At 33.3% G+C, this 25716-nt stretch overlaps 1 protein-coding gene across 1 annotated transcript in view; it reads left to right on the forward strand.

The window, feature by feature from the left end:
• Positions 1-2692: 2692 nt before the first annotated feature.
• Positions 2693-25716, forward strand: part of LOC123531981 (uncharacterized) — a 28480-nt gene continuing 5456 nt past the window's right edge. The window contains exon 1 of the mRNA XM_045313307.2: positions 2693-2965. Within this exon, the coding sequence (XP_045169242.1) occupies positions 2908-2965 (58 nt within the window). The 5' untranslated portion in view covers positions 2693-2907. The remainder of the gene's footprint in view (positions 2966-25716) is intronic.

Below are 25716 nucleotides of genomic sequence, written 5' to 3' on the forward strand. Positions count from 1 at the left end.
TGGCGACCTTAAAAGTCTGTTTGCACTTGGACTAGTGTTCTTACATTTTTAAATCCTTTTGGGTCATAAGGTGTATTCGAAATCAAGCTGCTTTTTGCGACGTCAGGTCTGTTGCACATTTCATTAGCACTCGTGAATAAAATCAGTAAAACCGGGTCTGCTGTTATTTTGCTTTGTTTATTCTCCATAACTTTCCATATCTGGAAAGTAATCAAGAAATTTGTTATATGCTGCTGTTAAGACTAACGGCGGCGAAAAGTGATTGACAGTTCAAATGATATATGCCAAACAATCAGTATGGGGTGGCCTCTTAAGGTCTCTGACATGAATGACAATGCTACCATTTGAAATGCCTCTTTCTCTTTAGTAGCAATAGCTAGTATTTCATATACTAGCTAACAAGCTAGCAAAAAATTAAGGAAATATTTGGAAAGAAACAACAACATTCGACTACTTTTCCCGAAAACAAGTTCCAACAAACCGTCACAATATTCCGTGACCCAGAAACAGCTTTTGTGTACTAAATGCTGTAATTATACTAAATTCAGTAATTATTTCTGTTCCTTTAAAATAATAGATTCCATTTATTTTTAGCCTAAGCCGGAGCCTTTTGACAAAGTCAACGAACGAGTTATCAACTTAGTTAGATGGTGCTTTCTATGTTTCAAAAATCATGTTACAGCTTTCACATATCCTTTAAAACTATCACCCTATTTTCCTAGTAAGCGTAAGAATTTAGCATCTCACGGACTTTATTCAGTTCTTCTGTACGTGTACTTTTTTATCAACGTGCATACATTTGGTGCAGATAATACTGATATAAGATACCATAACTAGACTGGCATAGAGTTTTGTACCGCTGCCATGCTGGATATGATTTGCTTTGACTCTCCTGGTTAACATCGTCATTGCTTTTATAATGTCTGTGTAGTCTCTGATTTGATTTGTGTTGTCAGTATCGGTGGGTGTTGCCTTTGTTTTCCTCTGTTGTTGTTGTTTTGTCATCTTCCGTTGGCATGGCGTGATCACAAGTGCCTGACGTTGCGTTGCCTTTCCCAGCTGATTTTGTGTTATACAAAGTTAGTTTTTCTCGTAGCCACTCTAGATAAATAATAGGACAGTTGTTGCTATGATACTTGGAATAATGGAATCACAAATTCCGAATCAACTGCCATTATAGTTCTCTTGTACAACATCACCAAAGTACAGCATTTGTATCCTGTGACAATTACATGACACGATTTTTCATTTTACACTAGGGAACGATACAAATTACAAATCTACCTCAAGTATAAATGAGAAACCAATGACTGTACAAGAAATAATGGAAAGCTCGTAATACTGGATTTGTTTGAAAAATAAATGAATATTTTATGACAAATTGTCATTATCATGTCAATTGTCAAAGATCGTGAGCTATAAATATATTTAATCCATCCCAGTAGACTCTTTTACAGGGTTTCCCTTTTTTTATAATTTTTCTCTATATAAGATGGATCTGGAATACTTATTGTAATAGATATTCAAAGATAACACAAGAAACACATGTGCTTTGCATTTAAAATTAACGTTTTTACTATGTAGTCTGCTTTAAAAGCGATTGGAAAAAGAAACAACAAGAAGAAAATGTCATAGCTGACTATTGTACTTAACATTTCTTCATACTGACTATTCGTCGGTAGTTGGTATGTCGGCATTAGCGATCAAATCACAGATTACGTACGAGGACGACCGTTAAATCAGCAAATTTAAATGACAGAGTAAGATCATTGAGGTTCAGATTTTCAGTTACATCTGTTTAAAGTTTCATTTTCCGAAATAATAGGAAATAATCTATTTTTCTCAAAACTTACGTCGCAAATTGTGACAATATTGCTTGTTTTTTTTGTGTAAAGAATAGTTTTAAATGTATAAGCTTTTCAGCAATCACTGGCTCTAAAGACCACATGTGTTTTTCCCATTTTAGCTTTTACAGTGACCCACCTCCCAAATAAAGACAATATTTTGGCTCTCCCAAGGATGGTTTTTATATAGTCACACGTCAAATTTATATCAAATGAAACACTGGTAAAAGTAAAAAGCAGTACTGTTCAAACTTGTATTCTACTTAATGGGTTATATCTAACAATTCAATATTTAGTTGTACCGGTTTTGCGTCGACAAAACATTTTGTTTTACCAATTTAGTGGTCATACAAAGTGTTCTATTTACAGTATCTGTGTTGGTGTATATTATTTCAGTGGCTTTACAAAGTCTTTCATTTACGATTTCTGCGTTCCTGTAATTGTACTAGTTTTGCGTCAACACAAAAGATTTTGTTTTACCATTTCAGTAGCCGTACAAAGCCTTATATTTATGATTTCTGTGTTTCTGTAATTGTACACACTTTGCGTCGACAAAGCATTTTGTTTTACCATTTCAGTGGCCATGCAAAGTCTTATATTTATGGTATATGTGTTCCTGTAATTGTACCAATTTTCTGCCGACAGAGCAGTTTGTTTTACTATTTCAATAGCCATATACATTCAGTCGATTTACGAGTTCTGTGATAGATAAATTAATAACCATGCAGAATGTGGTAACTCTTGGGAGACTGTCTCATTCATTAAAAGCGGTTTGACTTGTTGATACATAGTAAAGTCAATATAACTCTGTCGTCATGTTAAAATGAAATATGAACTGAGCCTCGTATAACGAGTATTGGATTTATTACGAGTACTCAGGCTGTCGCGAGTCAACGAAAATAATTTGATTGGTTAAGAGAAGTTGGCACGTGGGAATCCAATTGTTTTTGCGGCTTTGAAATACATCTGCGAATATGTTAAAGCTGGATTCATGTTCAGTTTAAAACATAGCGTAGAACAAACAGTAGAGTAAAATTTTATTTCATCACAAATACCGGTAATAATGGAAAAACTAATAAAAGTTCTGGTATGTGTTTGCCTGTGCCTGGCTATTCTTAATGGTAAGTTCGAGTCATATTTACTATTTTCGTAAATTCAAATATTTTTAAATATGTTGGATGCATTTATTCGTTTGTAGTTTTTACTAAAAATGATCAGATTTATTATTGTACTATGTACACTTTAAGTTAGTTGATTGTTTTAATTTCAAAATCAGTTTTTCCTACAGCTTATCTGAAGGACAAAAGGAATGGGATGTTTTTGTTAAGCAATGACCTGTATAGGTGGAAAGGCATATATAGATTCTATAAATTCGCACATTTGGTCAGCTGTTTTAAATTATTGCATTTACGCATTTTGATGAAATGATGAACGAAATATTTCTACATTACTGTTAAATCATTTAATTTCGTTGGTATAACATTTCTTGATTTCGGCACAAATTGCTAATTCATGGGAACTTGAATTTGTGGCTTTAAACTTTGAAAGGGTTTTATTTGTTCTTTGGAACTGGTGCAACCAATCATGATACAGTGTGTTCACGCGCCATTATATATCGTCCGCATATGGCCGCCATACAACCGCAACTTCGCATTGAACTTAATTATTCGCCAAAATTAGTGAAATCAAACCGTATTTGGGTCCATCAAGTCCTTGTTTTACAAAAATGAACTAAATATCATTAGAAAGATATATTTATTGAGAGAAAGGAAACGCTTGCATCTAAGATTTTATAAAAATTGTTTAATATAAAAAGTTGCTTTAGATGAACTTTTACACACTTTATATAGAAAATAGAAGGGGAAAATGACGAAATGATGGCGTTATAAATCTTGGCGCGGGTCAGTCAAAATAAAAGATAAAAATTATTTTAAGAATAGCATGTGATGAAACAAATGATGAAAACGTATAAGCTTTTTACATCTAAGGATTCTCATTATTAATATTTTTGTTCTTAAGGATGTACGAGCGTTTTTTTTTTCAGGATATCCGCCATTTTGTGAAACGTTTCTCCGAATAGTGCTTTCTAACAAAAGTTTTGGCAAAAATTAATGATAGATAATTAAAATATGGCTAATAATGTACCAATTAAGCAAATAAATTCTACTTTTTGCGAAAAAAATTTATTTCACCCTTATTTTTGGCTGGTATTTGCCAAAAATTGACGTAAGATTTACAATGGGGTAGGGGTAGGTAATGTCAAATATCTATTAAAGAAGATTAGGTTTGGTTTTCAAATTTTCCTGACTGATACATATCATAATGGGCTATAATTGAAATAAAAGTTTTCAAGATGGCACATTATATTATCTAGAAAACATATATTAAAACAAAAAGAACAAAAAATATCAAAATTCACCAATTTTTAACAGATTTTTCTTAATAAATCTCGTAGATGCACGGTGACACAAACTTTTTTCTTTCCATTTTGAAGCATTGTTGTGGGTCATTAAAGCTGCAAAACTTCTTGAAAATCTTAACGTCAGAATTTTTTTTGTAGATCTAAATATGTTTTTTTTCCATTGACAATAAAGTGGGTGGGGTAATTATGACAATATGTAAAAATGAAAGAGAATTGTTAGTGACATTTATGCTTATATAATACTGGCATCACCTTGTATTCATATAAACCTGTAACACCTGAAATCCCTATAACATTAAGTGGGATATTATATGTTTCATAAAGTATCACCATTTTTCTAATTTTACAAAATTTCAGAAATGCTTAAGCAGTGGGTGAAGAAAATGCCCTATAAAATGAAAACGAGTTCGGTGACCTATGTTTTTTCTTCTCTTGTTTGTCATGGAAACAAATGTTCTTCAAGGTCACAGAGTATGAAAAAATTCTTTACGTTAGGAAAGATTCGCTCCTACATCGTTAAGTAAAATTAGTACTATGCCCTTCATATTTCTATATCTTACCGCTATCGATTAATGGATTTTTTAGCTAGAGTTTAAAATTCCTCGAAAATTCGGCCCTCACGAATATTAATGATTAAACAGTATGTGACATGATTAACATATAGCGCTCCACTACATCATGCTTTTAGTTGCCGCTTTTTATTCCTCCGAAAATAATAAAATTTCCTATATTCACATGGGATGAAGTTAAAGGATTTTAGCATGGTGTTAAACTGACAGAATTAATTGTATTGTTTCAGAAACAGAAAAAAAGCTAGATATAGAATTGCAGCAAACTATATTTTGAAGTAAATTAGATACCTTTTAAACCAGCCTCAATTTATGTGAAAAAAAAAAAAACCTGTTAGCATGTTTCTTATTGTCTTAAAACAAGCACGTTCCATTTATTAAAGGTGTTTGAAAATCCTGTCTTCGCTTGATTGTTTTAATGTTTATAACAAAACTAAGGAACTATGTACAGCTTTCCCCTTTTGCACGTTATACGGCAAAATGATGCAAATATTTTTTTAAAATTCGACTGAAATAAATTTACTTCTACTAAATGTTAACGGGTTTAGACATGTTTTGGTTATCCTCGTCAGGTTGATGTAAATGTAAATTCGACACAGAGACGCTTTCAGGAGAGAAACATTGAAAATCATGCAAATGAACATCCAGTTAATTACTGAATTAATTTAATAGTCCATCACGGTCCGAATCGATGACCATCAGTTATTATAGAATACGGTGGATCTGTTTTATAAGTCTCCAGATGAACATATTGCCTTTAGCAAGCACGCTCTACTTATTCTGCACTTTGTTTTTCTCCCTGTTGTCGCTGATTTCAGTTACGTTTCATAAATCTGGATTAACTAAAAAAAACAAAAGTTTAAAAGGAAAGTAACGCCAATGTTTAAAAAGGAGAAAATTTGTACCAGCCTCGAATTTTATGAATAAAAAAATGCTTTCGGGTAGCTAGAACATCCTTCTATTAGTAAAATTGAAAATTCGTCGTATACCGCCTTGATAAAAGGGATCATTCACTATGACCCATTGTGTAGGAAAACATATACCATAATGAGCAAAATAAGCAAATCATTCGAATTTCGTAAAATCATAAATTCTGGAGAGACGCAATATTACGTAAATTTTGAAATTTTGAATTTTATGGAACTTTACCAGTGATTCAAAAATCTAACATCTTGATTTTCGATTACTATTATTACTTAACCAAATGCACTAGGTATTTGTAATAGAACGGCCCATTGAAAGTTTAGGCCATTGACCTATTGAACTCAATAGGTATTTAAAAACATTTATAGAGTAAATTGTATTTTGTAAACTTCCACTACGGCTTAGTAGAAATCAGCTTGCATTTTGATGTTTACCGAGTTAAATATTAAACAAATTAAACAAATACTGTAACAAATGCCATTTTTTATTTTCATTATTCATGCAAACGGTACTTCTTTTGCAATTCCCTTGCTATCGTTAACAACTTTAATAGCTACACTTGGATACTTCGAAACCGCAACTGTCTAAATGTAATGCACTAAATCCTGTTTCCGCCATCGGCTTCACGACCTGATAGACAAACGACAACTGGAATTTTAATTAAGCATTAGATTTCAACTTCTTTGCTGTAAATCTACAGAGAAATATTGATAGCTTCAAGTATTGACTCAAAAATTGATGAATTTTGTGCGACGAGCATGGCAAAGAATGATTAAATACTCTTCTCTATTGAATATTATGTCATGAAAAACGACGTGTATTTTATATTATGTAGACAAGGGGAATGTAAACCTTTTCCCTACTCAATGTACTTATGAGTTGATGTTATTTGGAAGTACGACTTGAACTGAAACACCCTGTGAACTACACGATATTCAAGTTAAATATGCCATCATAATTTTAGCTTTGTTCTCAAGAAACAGCGTTAAGGAAAGTTCTTTGCTTGACAGATTACATTCAGTGTTAAAAACAATTATATAGGCTGCTTTGAACTTAAAGTCTCAAACATTAGGCAACTCAGTAAAAGTAAGTTTGCATTTTATCAGGTCAAAACTTTATGTAAATGCATTTTGTGTCATTCAGTTGACCTTCATTTTGGAAGTGTATGGCATCTGAAGCACATAGCTATGCTAATTGCGTCATGGTGAAGTTTTAGTAAAGTTTGAAAGGCATATCATGCTAAGTTCTGGAACGATTTGAATAAGAAGTGTTGTATTTATAAGTTATTTCAGTGTAATATGTATATTAAAATTATTTTTGCTAGTACAATCAGTATTAGATAGCAAATCGCATCTACCAATAGCAGCAAAAATTCCTGTTTATCTAAAACAGCGGAATCTTCAAAATTATTTCAATTTTGTGGGAGAAATATTTCGAATTCAGATCATAGATTTTCAACTACTTCATTATTACATTTCCTGGCGAACCATGGTCTACATAAACATTTTCTAGCTGTACTCCATTTTAATAATTCCCTTGTTTAAAATAATTTAGATATCAATTTGTCTTGTGACAGGGAAATCACTGAAAACAAGGTTAGGGGAATGTTTGTGGAACACACATATTCTGAATTACGTACGACTGATCACTTAACGTTTTCTCAAATGCCTTTGAATATAGATTTCTTGCGCTGTGTTTGAAAATCCCTTCAACAATTACATCTCTTTACAAATATTACGCACTACAAATGGTGTTACTTTAAAACATTTTTAAAAATGTAAAACATTATAAAGCACGTCGTTATAATGCATTTATAGGTCTGCCTTCCATTAATCCTGATTCAAGTGTTCTTCAGTTCAGTAAGTCTGAAACATTTGTAATAGACTTTGCATTGGAGAGACGGCACGTATATCAGAGAAATAATCTTAAAAGATTGTGTTGCATTTAAAACGTTTTGTTTTATCTGAACGTTTATTTTTAAATGTTATGTAACTTCGTATTATGCTTATCATCTCCTGTCGAGGACAAGGTCAAGTTGATATGTACAGTAAATATTCATAAACAAACCAATCTTTCCATTTCGTGAATGCAGTGAAACGTTAAATTCATTTATAGGCATTTGACAATGCTGGAAAGAGAGCAAAAGAGTTGTACTTTGATCATGATCAATTTGAAAGCATTACATACCTAAAATATCTTCAAAATTATTGTCCTATCCGCGGAAATTTCACAGATGGGGCAGAAATTAGTAAAATTCAAAAACTACAATTTTGTTTGTTTGTCTGTAAGTATATTTTTTTCAGATAACTTTAATATATGGTTTCAAACACTGTTTATGTATCTGTTTCAATCACTTGTCAGCATGGCCGGTGAACGCGGAGGCCTTGGGGAAATCAAAAGATACTCTTTTGGACACGTCTGTTTAGGAAAAGTATTAATGTGCGAACTTGGCTGAAATCCGAAATGTGCCACATTTCAAACTGTCGTCTTGCAAAGGAAGAAAAAACAAAAAAAACTCTCTTCTTTGAGTTCTGCTCAATCCTGGGCTAAAGGCACGGAGATTGCACTATCGTCCATATACAGGCTCAATCGAATCGAGCCTGCAAAATTTCATTTTTTTTGTCGTGTTGGGAAATCTGTGTGGAATTTCCATTTTTCGCTTCGTTAATGTTTTATATTTCATAGAATATGCGTTACCGGCAAGTAACTTTGAGGGACATAAAAGCGCAGAATATGCTTAGAATATAGGTTGTATATGTATCTTCTCAAAATTTACCCATAAAGCGTTTTACAAAGAAAACAATAACCCTGAAAAAACTTTCGGTATTTAGTGTTCTTCCGTAGTAATGTTTACAAAAACAACTAATGACAGTCTCCGTATGAATAACATATGTTAAGTACATTAGATAAAACAGATTACAGTCAAACCGGTATTTAAACAGCTAACCAAAGGGGCGACACAGTCTGGTTGCTTAACGCAGTTGGCTGCTTAAGACAAGTTGAAATAAGAACAAAATGTCAATTTGGAAAGTTGGATTACTGGCTATTCTTATTTCAAAACTTTTATCTGATTGGCGTAAATATATTTCTAAAAAGAAGACTTTTCTACGGATCATCCCTCAATTGTTTTGCTTACTGATTATAAATCGCGAAATTTGACTGATGAAACTAATTATCAGACGACTGCAGTCTGAAATGTTATTTCAGATACAGAAACGTGCTTTGTGTCCAGAGTTAATGTATTCTGGAATAATTCCAACGGATATTTTGAAACGGGTAGTTCATATTGACGTTTCAGATGCGAAAAATAAATTAACTTTTTGATTAATTTCGAAAGTATACTGGTACCTTTGAACTGACCTTTCTTGAATGTTCTATTTTCGTGAGTTTTGTTTCAAGTGTTAGAAAACGTTCTTCACGTGAATTCTAATTTATGCTGTCTTGTCTGTTAATTTGATTTTTTTTTTGCAAGTGTGAGATTGACTTACCGCAAAAGCATTTATTGTTTATGTGTTGTAATTTTCATATTTTGAAATACGAAATTTGAGCATAATATCTTTAAGCTTTTTTTTCTCATATTGTTACAACGGAGTATATCATGTGTGTGTTCTTTTTTCTTTCAAAAAGCATTCTACAGTTTAAAAACATCGCAGTGCATTTGATCAAAACTAAGTGCTGATGTCATTGTTTATTAAGATGGAATGATTTTACAATCTATTACATGGTACATGGTACGCATTCATTTTTCCCAGTAATTTTAACCTTCCCAACGGTAAACTTTGCGAAGTTTGAGAATATCTATTATATGTACCTTACTCTGAAAGTATTACTAAATTGTCATTTTGGCACCAAGCTGTATTGATCCAGAATCATTCCTTTGCATTTGGTTAAAGGGTGGCATCAAATTTTAACATGTAACAATCAAGTTGAGGATGAAATGACATTTTTGTTTGCCCGCTGTGGTAGTATTTGTGCTAAAATAACATGTTTGTAGGCCGATGAAATTTGTTGCAGAGAGGGCGTATTCAAGTAGCACATTAAATTCAAAAGTACATTAGCTTCGTCATTGTCAGGAGTAAGGAAATCGTAAAGGTCGAGTGTGCATGTGATTACCATGGCATAATTATTCAGAAAACAATGTTAGTGTCTAGCAATTATAAATATTTCTGCAGATGACTCTCTCCGCAGTGCCATAATCAGATGACGCAGTTTGTGATAATTATATTTGCTTGTTTGGTTTTTGGTGCAGCTCAGTGTAAGACCATGAACATTCCAAAAGTTAAAAGTTTGAAACTGAGTTTCTTAATATGGAAGAATATGTACAGTATCATAACTAGTGCGGCACAAGAATAAGTTATCAGAAGCTTTTTTACTTGAAATAAATCGTTCAGTTCTTCCGTTTATATGTGCAATGTAGTGTTTATAGGTGTGGAGAGTGAGAGCCTTATTGCGTTTACGAACATTCTTATTTTATTTTTTAATTCACATTGCCTTGACACATTTAGTGTCTCGTCCCTTTCAAACTCCACTAACAGAAGTAATTTGAATAACAAACTTTAAAACGTCCTGTCAAAGCGCAGGCTTTCCATTGTCAACGCCCGAAAAAAATGAAAATGCACGTATCTCAGAAGACTTGCCGTATGTAAAAATAATGTAGAATATCATGTGATGTGTGTTTCGTTTAATAAATTTCATGTGAATAAGACTGAGTTAATGAGAACAGATTTTCTGTATATTTTTATCAATAAAAAGTATTAAATTGATAAAACAAATAATTATAATGAAAGGTTACAATATCAGATTTGAAATTCTTGTAGTAGATGCATTATTTTTGAAAAAGAAAAAAATCAAGACGTCCTTGTTGGCTAGTTTTGAAGTTATGACATCACTGTACATCTTTTGTGAACGACCCACGTAGCTTTTTAAATCAAATATCACGTTCGGGAGGTCATCCTTTGAGGTTACCAAAAATACCGTATATATAAAGTTACTGTGTAATCAACTTCAGTAATAAAGTATCTTTTGTTTATTTGTCGACCTGGGGAACATCGTCCAGTTTGAGAGCACATATGCCTCATTTTCCCATTCTTAGATATTATGTTAAGTGACACTGATTAATCTTTGCAAATGACAAAAATGATTTTAAAAGAAACTGGCATCACTATCCAGACAGAATACACAGGACAAAATATGAACCACATGGGATAAAATATTACTCAGTGTGAGAGCAAATGCGTCTAAATTTCCCACGCTCTTTCTTTTCAAATCTGTGCTAGTGATACTTTGAAATTCACTTTGTATGATTTTCTGGCTAAGGAAATGGTTCTGAAAGGTCAAATTAAATATTCATTTGTCTATGAATCTTGTGTACGTGACTAAAAGTATTAATGATATTATGCAATATATTATATATTTACTTGTTTCAGTGTAAGATTGAAATATCTTTCACTAGTAAATATCAGATGTAATATTTTCACGATTGGCATAGCCACGAGTGACAATGTAAGATATGGTGTTCATGAGTGAAAGATAATTGAGCCGCGCCATGAGAAAACCGACATAGTGCGTTTGCGCATCCGCGCAGTCTGGTCAGGATCCATGCTGTTCACTTTCAAAGCCTATTGCACATAGAGAAAGCATTAGCAAACAGCATGGATCCTGACCAGACTGCCCGGATGCGCAGGCTGGTCTGGATCCATGTTGGTCGCAAACGCACAATGTTGGTTTTCCCATGGTGCGGCTCATTTTGATCTTACATGTAAAACAAACACATTTTCTCTGTATTTCACGTTTTGACTAAATATTTCCATTTTACAGTTTCTTACCAGTGAAAATATATATTTGATATTTTTCACTGTGGCAATACCAGATACACATTTTTGTATATTTCATTCTAATATGAAAAATATGTAATAAATATTTGTAAATACGTTCTTCGGTCTTTTATCAAATATCAGTTTGTGATAATTAGGATGCAGATATTTTTTTTGCTTTGAAGATCTTACCCTGTCTTACTAGCGCGTTCAGTTTATCAGGAAAGTCGCTTAGGGAAAATATATGGAAATCACGCAGTGATACTACACCAGATATGAACACCACTTAATAGTCGTGTGACGCATTTTATCATTTTCACTTATAAATTTGTTTCAAACTTCAATAAAAATGTTCTACTGATCAAACGCATCTCTCACTGCTATTTAGAATTAACTGTCTCCCAATGGTCACATCAAACGCGACTTACTAAAAAGCATTTTATAATTTATCTTAACACAACAAATTAATTGCTTTCTATGCATAAACGTCCCATTCCATAACATTGCAGCCTACAAGTTTGTCAATGTTTAATTAGAAAAAAACAGCCAAGATAATGACACTTGAAATTAAAAAGGAATGTACTCATGGCATTCAGTTTGTCAATTGTCTGCATTATTTTCATTTGTCACTGAAAAGTTGTTTGAAAATCTGAAATTTATTCAATGCCAACTGTGACAAAGTCTCCTACGAATCAAAACAACGTTTCTAGACCGCATCGACGAAACGTAACGTTGAATGACGTAAAATGGAATGACATTCCATTCTTGGACAAGAACTGGTACAAAGTCACGAATGTTGTTGATGACATGATGCTTTTCTTGCTCTCTGTCCAAAATGGTCCCATATGTGCTTCATTTGATTAATGCAATTGACTGGATTCATGTCTAACGAGCAAACCGACAACTGAATTACGTTGAAATTATGTCTGGCGAGGTATTATTGCGTCAGACGAGTGTTATGTGACATTGTTTTATCGTGAATGCTGATGTAGGAACGGAACCATCACTGGATAGAAAACGTCGTAAAGTTAACGCTTGGCATTTGGATTGTAAGAAATGTTGACCGGGTGTGTTTCCCGACCCCCGCTTTAACCCGCACCAAACCATAAAATTGCCCCCACCAAACCAATCTTGCTTCAACATCTAATTATCAGTAAAACGTTCATCTAGGTTGTAGGAAACGCGTACCCTATAACCAACAATACTAAGATTGAAACGGGGCTCGCCGCAAAACAACAACGTTATCCATAGAACATGAGTCCAACGTAAATGAGATTGATCTAAGAACAGCCGAGGGTTAAGATTACGATTATATATAATCGGGTCAAAGTAGGGACGTCAAGCCATAAATAGAATTGTGTTTGCGCTCAAACGGTTAAAAAGCCTTTGTTTATATATTTCATATTAATTAAAGATAATTGTAGCAGTTTTAAACATGTTACTTAGATGCGTTAACGTCATGCACCGATCTTGATATGCTGTCGTTACCAACGGCCTTCCTGAGCTAAAGCTATATCTGACTCTTCCAGATCGATGCAAACGCTATCGCAGATTGATAATTTTGGTGTGAAATTGTCTTGCAAAAGCACTGACATTTAGCCGTGGAATCATATAAACGAGGCGAATTCAATCTGAAATGTGATTGATTGCTTACATTAGGGTTCATTAAAACAGCCATAGACAAACAAAACGTGTAAAAAATGTCGCTCCATGTGCACGTCTTAAAGGTTCAGTAACACCATTTTCGTCAGTTTCGAGCACACATATCTGATAAAATGTTAGACATGTTAGAGAAATAAAGACGCAAGTGTGCGTGTATTTATACTGGAAAAATTCTCCAAGCTATTCCTGGATGTTAAAAAAGTAGAAAATATAAAAGTGCACAGTTACGCGAACCGGCATTCATGCGATTAACTCTGCTGGTCCCACTACAAGCATATACAGACAACACGTTCGAAAACGGCCTACATGCATAAGTGCACTTGAAAACATCACAAGCATATATAGCGCGCGTCCGTACACAACATACAAACTTTTTTTTATCATATACCTATATAAATTCTGTCAAAATTATGGCTTTTATTTTACAAGTAAATACGACAGGCAGGAAAAAATCCGTATTTTTGTCCTGTATGTTGCTGGACTGCTTTCATTTAATATGCATGACCTAATACAGTTCTCTAAATGGCGCATACGAAAACTCTTCGCTAATATTTTCTAATACTTATAACATCAATAATATCGAAATATGACATCTTATCAGCATGTCCAGATTTCCTGCCATTGTCTTGAAGGTCTGTCAATAGGCAATCAAAAATACTAAAAATAATGCAATGAAACCATGGTCACGTGATTGAGAGATGTGATGAAAACGCTAATATTGCGCAGGTAGACATCAGGAAATACCCACTTAAACTTTCATTTTACCTAGCAGCTCGGCACAAACTTTGAAGCATATAACGTAGATTAGAATCATCCACAGAGAGTTCTCGTAACAATCAAGAATAAGTAAAGCTTACAGCCGGCATGAAAATGGCCTTTAAGAGCCCGCAGATGCATATCCTCTGAATTGCTACCATCATACCACAGCGTTTAGCTCTTTTATAAGTATAGAGTTAATTGTCTTGAAACAATACAGCGCTCAATCTTGATCGTTTCTAGCATAATATAAATAAATACTAATCAAACACTAATCTAAAGCATAAAAATCCTGTTCAGATCTATTATAGGATCCTTTTCCATCTTATGATAAAAATACACAACAGTCGCAGTTCTGGATCTTTAAATAACAACTCTAATTGAATTCTTTATATTTAATTCCCAATGGGTGTAAATCAGTAAAAGAATCCACTTGAAATTTAAAAACACCCATACACCTTGTTTAATAGTGAAGCGATATTGTCATTCAAATAGAATCAATTCAGTCTGATTTTTTATTTCATGACCAGGAAATTAAAGCAGGATTGCCGTATTGTTTCATAGAATGTGCAGTTTTTGTCGTGTTTTCCAAACAAAATATCTGTCTGAGCAAACAAGGCTTTGATTAAATTCACTTTCTATCGAAGATGATTGCCTTTACAAAAGAAGAGGAATAACGCAATACCGCAACACGACAATAGTATTCATGGTATCTTCAATTTACGGTTGGAATTCTAGCTCCGGCAGACGATAATTTACAAATGTGAGAGATTGGAGAAGGTAGGATGGCAAATGATACTAAGTATTTATTAGATTTGTAATTCAATTTTTACCGCAATTAGATAGCACATGTTTGGGCAAAGCTTTGATTGTAATGTTTGAGGAGTTCGTACTTTAAGGCGATGGTTTCCACTAAAATCTATTGGCGCATCGGTTTCAACAACTTCATCTGAAAATATAATCTCTTGAGGCAACAACAAATTTCGTAGGACTGGAAATCAATGCAAACAAGACTAAGATCTAGCACATCTTCGCGTATCAGGCTGCTCAAACCAGACTAAAATATATAACAAGTTGTTAACAGCTTTACCTATCTAGAAAGTGTTGCAAGAAAAACGAGAGGAGCTGGTGAGGACATCAAAGTCACTATCGGAAAAGCATAGTATGTCGTTCATTCTACGACCAGTCTGACTGAACAGGATTATAAACAAGAAGACCAAACTTCATATGCCCCTATCAAGTGTCAAGTCATTTCCACTGTATGCCTCGGAAACCTGGAAACAGAAGAAAAATACATAAGACAAATATCTTTTACAGATATTACAAATCAGGTGACCAAACAGATCTCAAAGAAGTATGCTGAAGGACACCCATAGACGTTACCATAAAGGGACGAAGACGGAAGTGGATCGCAATTTCTCAGTTGTGAGGCCGTATGCTCCAATTCCAATGTCATATGCGCCACTCGGAGCAAAGAGGATTAAATGTGTGACAATGGCAAGGTGAAAAAGTCCCCACATAAACTGAATCGTGTGTTTTTAATCGTACTTTTTCATGATCAAACTGAATTTAAACAACGTAACATATATTATTTTGATGTAAGCATTTTTAAAACGCTTTTTTACAGCTATGGTACTGTGTGAGGTATCTACAATTTGACATTTTCAATACAGTTCATTTGATCCTGTCCACTCGTTTTTTTTCCTTTGACATATATCTCGAAATGTTATAACGTCTCTCATGTGTAAGTAACAGAGCGCTTAAAAGTTCAAAGACAATGTTACAATGAGTTCTACAAAAACCTCATGTAGCCTGTACAGAGCGTACAGAACCTCTCTAACACGTTTCTCGTCAAGTTATACTTTGATTTAGAAAAATGGAATATATACTATACATGAAACTAGAAATATCAACTTGAAAGGAATTGATTTACATCTTGCAACACTTCCCTTTAAAATGATAAAAAGTATTTGATTATAACGAAGTCTGTCAGACGACAGCTTAATAATATTGTAAAGCATGCACCAGGGACTAGACTGTTGTTAATAATTTTGAAATTGTTTCAGTCTTGACAAAATTATTACGAACAAGCTTCAGCGTCTGTCTTTCTGAGTTTATGAAATCATATCTCATTGAAATTATAAATTAAAAGAAATTATAAAGACATGTCTAACGGAGTTTATGAAGTCGTGTCTCATTGAAATTATAAATTAAAAGAAATTATAAAGACATGTCTAACGGAGTTTATGAAGTCGTGTCTCATAATTACGAAATGGTAATGATATTTTTGACACAATAGTGTTCTCAGTCCTGAAAATTGTTACGGAAAGGACTTGCTGTAACGTTATTTAGTTTTACTTTATACTAATTTATCTTAGATCGATTAAGATATAAGCTTATTTTTTGGTTGGGTTTAACGTTGCACCGACACAATTATAGGTCATATGGCGACTTTCCAGCTTATAGTTCAAACATCTTTTTTTATCCAATGACAAGCGAAGGATTTTCAAAAAAGTAACCAACTTATTTTCATATTATTTCATAACTGAAAACATTGGTCCACTTAATCATGAAGTGGTATAAAACGGCTTTAAAACCCTTCTTGACTTGGGAAAACCTTCCGCAATTGTTGTTGTATTCATCGTTCCGCCTACTATGGTTTTCCCACATTCAGGGATGCGGAGCAACTGCCAAAACAGGGACTGCATACAAGAAATAATGTATCTATATATATAAATAAAAAAAATATGTTGTTTTTCTTCTTCTTTATAATACAAGCTGTACTTTCATAGTTCAAGTTTTACCTTTCTGCACCTTTCACTCTTTGTATTAACTCCACGATTTTAATACAGCATTAGAGCCTGAAGTGCACTTTTTGTTGCTATTTATATATATATCTGATTTTTCCTATTGTTTATTAAATTCAAATGTAAACCGGAGGTCAATTAACCTCTACTGGTCTAAAAACAAACCTGCTTATTATACTTTCATTGAATAAGAATGTAATATTGTGTTCTACAAACTACTCGATAAGTGAGTCGTCTAGTATGTATTTATTATTACATCCGCATTATTTTGTGTACAGACAATGTTGACCACATCTCCCAGGGAAATTTAAATTCAAATCTTAAAGATTTTTCTCAAAGTCACCTTTGCAAAATAAAACAGAAACAGATTTTTTAATAAGATATTGTAAAAAGTCACTATGTACAAATGTGCAATTTTTTAAGAAAAATATCTTTCTACTGATTTAAGGTAATTCCAAAGAAGGGTTCCCTATTGAGACGGAGATGTTGCTGATTGACGAAAAGGGGCGTTTTAACTTTAAGTCGGCTATAGATACACTTATTACTTACTTACTTATTACTTAATTGCATTAGAAAGTCAATAACTGATCTATAACCTATATGTAAAGCTTATTTGGATCACTCTCGCTTCCTTGAGAAACCAATAGGAGAGATCGTGTTTGTATACAAATCCGTTGTATATTCTATTTTTAGAACTGATAAGACAAAGACCGGGTGGGCTGTCGCCGAACGTCCATGATTTTTTGTAAACATTGATGTTTTTCTAACGGCTTAAACTTTCTTAAATCATAAATGATATCAATAATCTTTTGATCAATGGAAAGGATATAAAACAAGCAATTTATTGATAACTTTTAATTTTTATTTCGAAATAAATCCGATTAATTATGAACGCTTAACTTACAGTGATTTTTCTAAAAGTTTGGAGCATCGCTACGCCGCTATTAAAATCATATGTCATTTAAAATGGTTATAAATTTTCAAATGTTATTTGAATGTAAAAATATGAAAATCGTTAGCATTTCAAAACTTTTTGAATTTTTAAAATCCATAAATGAACGAAAAAGTTATTAGAAATTAAAAATTCCGATCCCATACACAAACGATGTAAAAATATTTGTTTTGCCCACCGTCAGATAAACAGGTGTTGATGTGTGACGTCAGGGCGATCTCTCCTATACTGGTGTGATATGAGAAGGCGTAGTTTCGACCCCAGTGGGGCTCAAATCCATGGATTCCGGGTTGAGTGGCCGACACCTTAACCACCTTTCCCCTTGACCTTGTTTGATGTTGACATGCCCATAATTATAGATTAATTCTATGCTTGGTAGCAAAATTGTCATTACATTATTACTATTATACTATTATTACATTACATTACATTACATTATATTACTTATGTCGACAAAAATCATTTCCGTTCTGCAAACTTTTAAGAGTAGGTATATGAGTTAGGATGCGATTTGTTATTTAATAGTGACCCAAAAATATCTTTCCAGACAGGCAGATAGACATAAGAGTTATTTCCCATGATAACAACTCCAGCGATAGGACAAACAGACCTTGTGATTTTAAAAACAAGAATTATTAAAGTATTTACTGTATCATGAATAATAAACTACAAATGTAGTTTACAAAAAGACAGAATTCCAAATGAATACATATAATAATATCTATATGAAATCTGTCATGAAGCGAACAACATATCCAAGAAAAGCGATAGCAACTTCGATTTTAATGAGTCTGTTCATCAGAGGTTATGAAATGCATAACATCCATAATTCTCCCTTAGGCTTAAGCTTAACCTTTATTATACCTTTTTTACAAAAATAACACATAACAAGGCATTCCAAACTGACGGCTGCTAGCATACCGCTCGCCAGGCATTTATTTATTGTGAGGCAACACAATCATTATACAGACATAAACTAATAAAATTATCATTATGGTTTATGTACGAAAAATGAATAGTGAAAAGTGAAAACACAAACATTCTCTATACAAGACAATATATTTGATATTGTAATAAAAGCAAAGGAACTTAATTCTTGCAAATTTGGACGGATAGAACATGTTTTTAAGCATATATACGAGTATTGACTCTGCAACGTTTATTACGAGCTTCAGCAAGCTTTTCTATCTTACAGAAATACAATTTGTTGTTTTAGTATTTAAATTAAGCCTTTAAAAAAAGTCGTAATGAATTCTTTCTTCTTATTGCTGATAAAAAAAATCTAAAGAAATTAAAGAAAGATGCTTTAAATGCAGTAAAATACTTGCATTAAGTTTTAAAACAAGTCATTCTATTTACGCTTGAAATGATGAAATATAAAATCTTTGACAACATTAGTTGCTAGCTTCTTAACAAATAACATCAAATATTCATGATCGTGCCGATATGTTAGTCTTAAACAATTCTGTAAATCAAAAGAAACATGCCTTCACTAGACATAATAATCACTGAAATATCACGAGAAAAAAAAAAAGAAAATGAACTCGCAGTTGCAGTGATATATTTGAGATTTGTGTATAGATTTAGGTGTAGTTATCAAATTGGGATGTATCTGTTCCACTGTGCATGTCTGTTTTTTGCATATTTATTGAAAACACGGCTGTGTAAATCGAACAATTTAATTCGTTCCACTGAATTTGTAAATGCATATCACTTGATTGCAGGATTAGAATCTATTCGTATTCATTATAGTGAATTTAGTTGATGAGACATGAAATATTATGCATGTTACATTAGAATTAATTTCAGAGGCTTTGCTTATTCCCATTGATTTCGCGTATCGCTGGGTGAAATAGCTTAAAAATCTGTTTGGTCAGTCCTCACGGAGCCAGTTCAATAGACAGATCAGTCGTTAGAGTCCTAACATAATTCCTCTTTGATAGCACTTTGAAAAAAAGTACCAAATAGATTATTCTAGGTATGAACATGTAGAAAACTTATTTTTAAAAAATAGTTTCAGTCGAAAAGAAATAAAAACTTATAATTACGATTTCTGGACCACAAGAGACTAATGTCTTAGTTAAATTCCTAGGGATCAAGACCGACAAATTCCAATGGTTCTGTTAATGGTTGTTACATAGAAAACGTGACATTTTAAGCTGCTTTTAAACTTTTCTGAATTCTTATTTAATACCATGAAATGTTCTTTTAGATAGTTTGCTATGAAACATTCCACGTTCAGCTAATTATTGCGGAAGAATTTGTACATTACACGATAATAATTTAAACAGAATAAAAAATCTTTATATTATACTGGAAATTGACATTACACTGAAATGATTTACTAAAAAAACCCAAGTTTTAACTGGTGTCATACGCAACTAGGTACACAGATAAATGTCAGGTAGGATAATTATTAGTGTCATTGATTGATCTCTAGAACATGTACTATATTTAAATGTTGTGTGCGCCGCATTGGCGCAAATCTCGATCGTAGTATCGTGATTGTCCGTGTGAGCTGTATGATCTCGGGGACGATTTGATAAAAGACAATGTGTCTGAAATCATCCATTCTCTATCTATGATTCATATGGAAACATTTACAGTTACTTCTGGAGAACAGGTATGTATTGGTACAGAATCTAGGAACACTGGTTTGGTTAACTGCCTGCCGTTATGTAACTGAAGTACTGTTCAAAAACGGCCCTAAACCAAAAGCACACAAAAAAGCAACTCGTGCGTTTGACATATTTATACAAGCAGTTAAAGCGTCGAAAAATGATGAAAGTGTATTTTCTTTGAAAAAAGAAGAAGATATTTTTGTAAAATTTAGGACGTTTGCTTCCTCTTGCAGCTAGTAAATATTGTCATTATTTTTAATATGTTTTATTATGACAAACAATTGTATACGAGGAATAATATTACAAAATAAAAATAAACACAACTGAGGATAGGTACCAGACACCAGATAATGTAATAAATTTCTTTACAATTTGTTATAGTTGTACATATTACTAAGGTACGAATATGTTATATTTACTGTTAAATCTTGGTTATAAAAATATTAAACATTGATAGTAACATATTTATTGTACAACCGTTACGGCACTCAGGGCATAAACCGTTACCGTGAAGTATGGAAAAATTGCCGTGTTTTCTCATTTCTTTGAGAATTTTGATTAAGAATACTTCTGTTTCTAAGAATTCCGTTGACAAATTAGGAATGGAAGGCTTGGTTGTAGTGGCATACCCTATTATGGTACGAAAAAGGCAAAAGAAGTAGAGCAAACGCCAACTTACTGACCTAAGTTATGTACAAGGTAACTTAGCTTCTTGTTAAAGCTAGTCAACAACACGTTTGTTATGCTCAACATAACTGAAACTGAAAGATCTGTGAAATACAAAGTACTGGTATACACAAAATGGAAACAAGTTTCATTTAGAAAAACCGGTAGTCTCTTTTTCGGTTTTATATATTGCTATAGCTGGTTCTCCGCTTGTCAATGTAATTGTAGTTTAGGCGATTTTATTGTTTTATTAAAATCGGTTAATTATTGAGAACTAAAGGTTTTTTTTACCTTTAGAATCAAGTAGATCTGGTTTTGTTCTGTAATTCCAGTTTAAATCTAATCAGATTTGTTTACTCTGTTTTTTTTTTTATCGGTAAGGTCACGTTAAAAAGTAGTCTTTGTAGTGATACATGTGGAGTAGTTCAAAATGTAGATCCATATGGTAATATGATAAGGATGTGGTGGTTTTATTTTTGAATTAGTATCATTTAACCTAAAAACACACACACACAAATCGTTTAAATTACATTCTCTATTTTATAGTTCAACGAAATCATGTAGAAATTGGAGAGGATTTTGGACATTTGCAGTAACTTAAAAAAATCGTATTATTGTAAAAAAATCCCAAAGATGCATGATGTCTTCATCAGACAATAAGATAAGCCAAATCTACATATATAAACAAGTCAAAGACGAACGTTTGAAAGTCGCAAAGAGCAACTCAAAACGACACGGGTTCTCAGGTTGCCAAAGCAATCGCAATTTCTTGTCCAGAGGAAGCATAATATAATAGAATAAATCATAACTTCAGACATCAGTTTTTGTTGTTATAGTGTGTTTCATTCTTTTCCTTTTTATTCATGATTGTTGCATTTTTTTTAAAACGTACGAACTAGTTCAACTGCCTCGTATATTATCTGTCAAAATCGTCTCGGCACCGTAAACTTGCGTCCTGTGGGACCAGTATGGTTTCAGGTGATAGTGTTTTATTCAACCAACAGTTTTAATGTATGGTAAATTGACACTAAAAGGCATGCCAGTAATATGATAAATTACCAGACTCAATTTATTAAATATGGGCACCATGAACACTTTGACGGCTTGATATGTGTTTGAACATAACACATAAATATAATTTATAATTGAGCCGTGTCATGAGAAAATCAACATAGTGGGTTTGCGACCAGCATGGATCCAGACCAGCCTGCGCATCCGCGCAGTCTGGTCAGGCTCCATGCTGTTCGCTTTTAAAGCCTATTGGAATTGGAGAAACTGTTAGCGAACAGCATGGAGCCTGACCAGACTGCGCGGATGCGCAGGCTGGTCTGGATCCATGCTGGTCGCACACCCACTATGTTGGGTTTCTCATGGCACGGCTCAATTGATGCCATCGTATCCGACTACAATTTATATACTTTCAGTTCATACGATGTGCCATTAAGCCACAATAATACAAATATCTACTGGAGTTACTGTTATTTCTACACAGTTAACAAAAATGCTACAGGATAAATCATACATCGAAACAGTATATTCTTTCATAGTGTTGGCTTTATGGGAAAATACACAAATGCTAGAAACACTTTTTATAAGTAAAGTCGACTCTCGAAAAAGCATTGCATTGTTTCTGAAAGCGCTTCACTAAACTGTCACATATGCATACACTTTTCATTTACCTTCAGTTTCACAATGTACGCTGAATAGCATAGATTTCAAAAATGTATTAAAATATAGATCAAATATTTGTCTGCCGCATTCATCATGCAATTCCCAGGAAAGCATTTTTTTACACTGGAAATCATTTCAAAATCCATTAAGTTGTATAATGTTTTACAATGTCGCCTGCTTGCTCTATTATTTTCAGATTACTTAAGATAAATATAGAGCATGAATTCAGATCCTATTGATAGTACTTAGTGACGCTGAAATTTCACATTCATATGCCTTCGGAGACCGAAAAAATAAAACATGTCGGCAGATAGAGAGATGCGAATGTCTCAACAGTTCAATGATTGAGAATAATCCATGCAGTACGCTATATGAGAACCTAAACACATGAACACATAAACACAAATAAGAGAAGGGCCTCGGTGGTCGAATTGTTAAGGACGCTGACTTTGAATCACTCGCCCCTTGCTAATAAATGTGGATTCAAAACCTCGCTTTTGGTATAAAATACTTTAAGCCATACAGCTGATTTGCGGAATTTTGATGGTTCTACCCAGGTGCCTGGAGAAGGACGTGTGGTCTTCCCCAAGCATCAAAGTTGAAAAAGATTAGCATTAAAATTTTATCCTAAAATGTGCCAGCGCAACTCTAAACCAAGCAAAAAGAGAATGAATGATATAACTAACGTTCATGCATGATAAAAAGTCAGCAGGGCACCGCCTTGGAACGGTTTAAAAATCCTCCCTGAGAAGTTAAAACACATTTTTCGGCACCAACCCTGTTTCTAAATCCACAACCCAAACAATATTATTTTAGCGTTATGGCGGATGCATGGCTACTCTTGAATTTTTATTTTTAAAAAATGAAACCATATTTAAACACTGTTTTGTATGTCCAGCATAATTGAAAAATATGCATTTAGTATCAATTGCATATGCATTTAAGACATTCAAATATCAATTCTGCAATAACATAACATGATTAAACACCATTTTTGTTATACATGTATGCTACACACAACAAAATATGAATTATAACAAGAGAATATTACTGAATACAAACTGAACTCAATAATAGAAGCTTTTGTCTGTAGATTTTTTGAAACCCTAAAAAATCACAACTTCTCAAAACATTGCATTAAAACTCCAAATTTTAATTACCGTAAAACTCCAAATTTTAATGTAAAATGTAAGAACCGAAACAGTTTTAATCTGTACTGCTATTAATATGCTCAAACACCTAAATAATATTTTCGCTTCTTTCCTATTCAGTCTACAGGCAATTCTGAATTTCATATCAGAATAAAACTTTTTGATACAATAAAAATCATACATTTGTACCAGTTGGGAACCTTAATACAAATGTATATTTGTGATAAACTGTAGAGATAAGTTCATTATACTGGAGTAGTTGCAAATAAAATACCTACCTATGCATTGAGTTATTTTCTCCATTAAGGTGTCATTCAACGAGGGTTAAACGTACTGCGTTATTGTATTGTGTAATACAGGTTACCAACTGAATAAAATTCAAAAGAAGTTCTTTAAGAAGCATTGAACACATCCATGAAAAGAGTAGCAGACTTGCCTTGTATAAAAGACTTCATTGTCATAAGTCCTCGCATGGCACCGGTTTCAGTTTTTTTTTTCAAATATTATCAGTAATTTCAACAGGTCAGAAACTATTAACAACACGAAGACCAAGTACAGGGAGACATTTTACGGACCACCACATGGTACTTAAAGACTGTTGTAGTCAAAGTTAATGAAATCTATACGATTGTCCTTTAGAACACACGCCAAAATGATTGCAGACTTGTTTGGATTGAAACTGTTTGTGATAAAGCCGCATGGCCCCTAATAGTTATTTCTACCATTGGATCCAAACTAATCCAGACTTTTCAAGATGTGTTTCATATTTGGACATTACATCAGTGAGAAACAAAGTGCTTGTATCTTGCCAAGAACTTCGTACATGCATAACTATTTAAAGTTCAGTAAGCTCCAGAACGTTATGCAATTTAAGAGAAAAGAAAAATGAGATACTATTATTGATTTAAACACAGTCGCAACATAAAGGGAACAATGTATATCATATAAATCAGGAAACAATCAGTCTCTAGAAAATACCCCTGAAAAGAAGTTAATAGAAATGCTATGACGCCGAGACTTTTTCTGACAAACAAACAGTATTATGATTTGTCAGCTTTAAACGTTGGGAAGCATCACTTGTCATTCTCGTCCATATAGGTTTATTCCCAGTGCCTTGGATGTATTCGCCAATAATGCTGAACCGTCGATAAGCTGGAGCTCTCCTACTATCTCAGTAGATTACCAAACTCTGGGTCTCTGTCTCAGCTTTCTGATGTTCAGCCTATATTTGCTATCGTCTATAGCATTCAACAACCCTTAAGGTAAAACTCCTATGCGCTGGCCCTATAGCTCGAAACCTTGTTGAAATTCTGCAACTTTTCTTTAGTCTATGAACTTCAAACGTTTTCTTTTTAATAATTTATCCGCCCTGACAGTGTAGTTGCAATAACTTCCTTATCAACGTACTGGGATAAATTATTAGCTGAATCCTCGATGTGTCTTCTTCGAGCGCTAGATACCGAATGCCCTCTCTGTCATCTGCTTGTCAATGTAATTGTAGTTTAGGCGATTTTATTGTTTTATTAAAATCGGTTAATTATTGAGAACTAAAGGTTTTTTACCTTTAGAATCAAGTAGATCTGGTTTTGTTCTGTAATTCCAGTTTAAATCTAATCAGATTTGTTTACTCTGTTTTTTTTTTTTATCGGTTAGGTCACGTTAAAAAGTAGTCTTTGTAGTGATACATGTGAAGTAGTTCAAAATGTAGATCCATATGGTAATATGATAAGGATGTGGTGGTTTTATTTTTGAATTAGTATCATTTAACCGAAAAACACACACACACAAATCGTTTAAATTACATTCTCTATTTTATAGTTCAACGAAATCATGTAGAAATTGGAGAGGATTTTGGACA

The sequence above is a fragment of the Mercenaria mercenaria genome, chromosome 11 (assembly GCF_021730395.1).
Source record: "Mercenaria mercenaria strain notata chromosome 11, MADL_Memer_1, whole genome shotgun sequence".
NCBI lineage: Eukaryota > Metazoa > Mollusca > Bivalvia > Venerida > Veneridae > Mercenaria > Mercenaria mercenaria.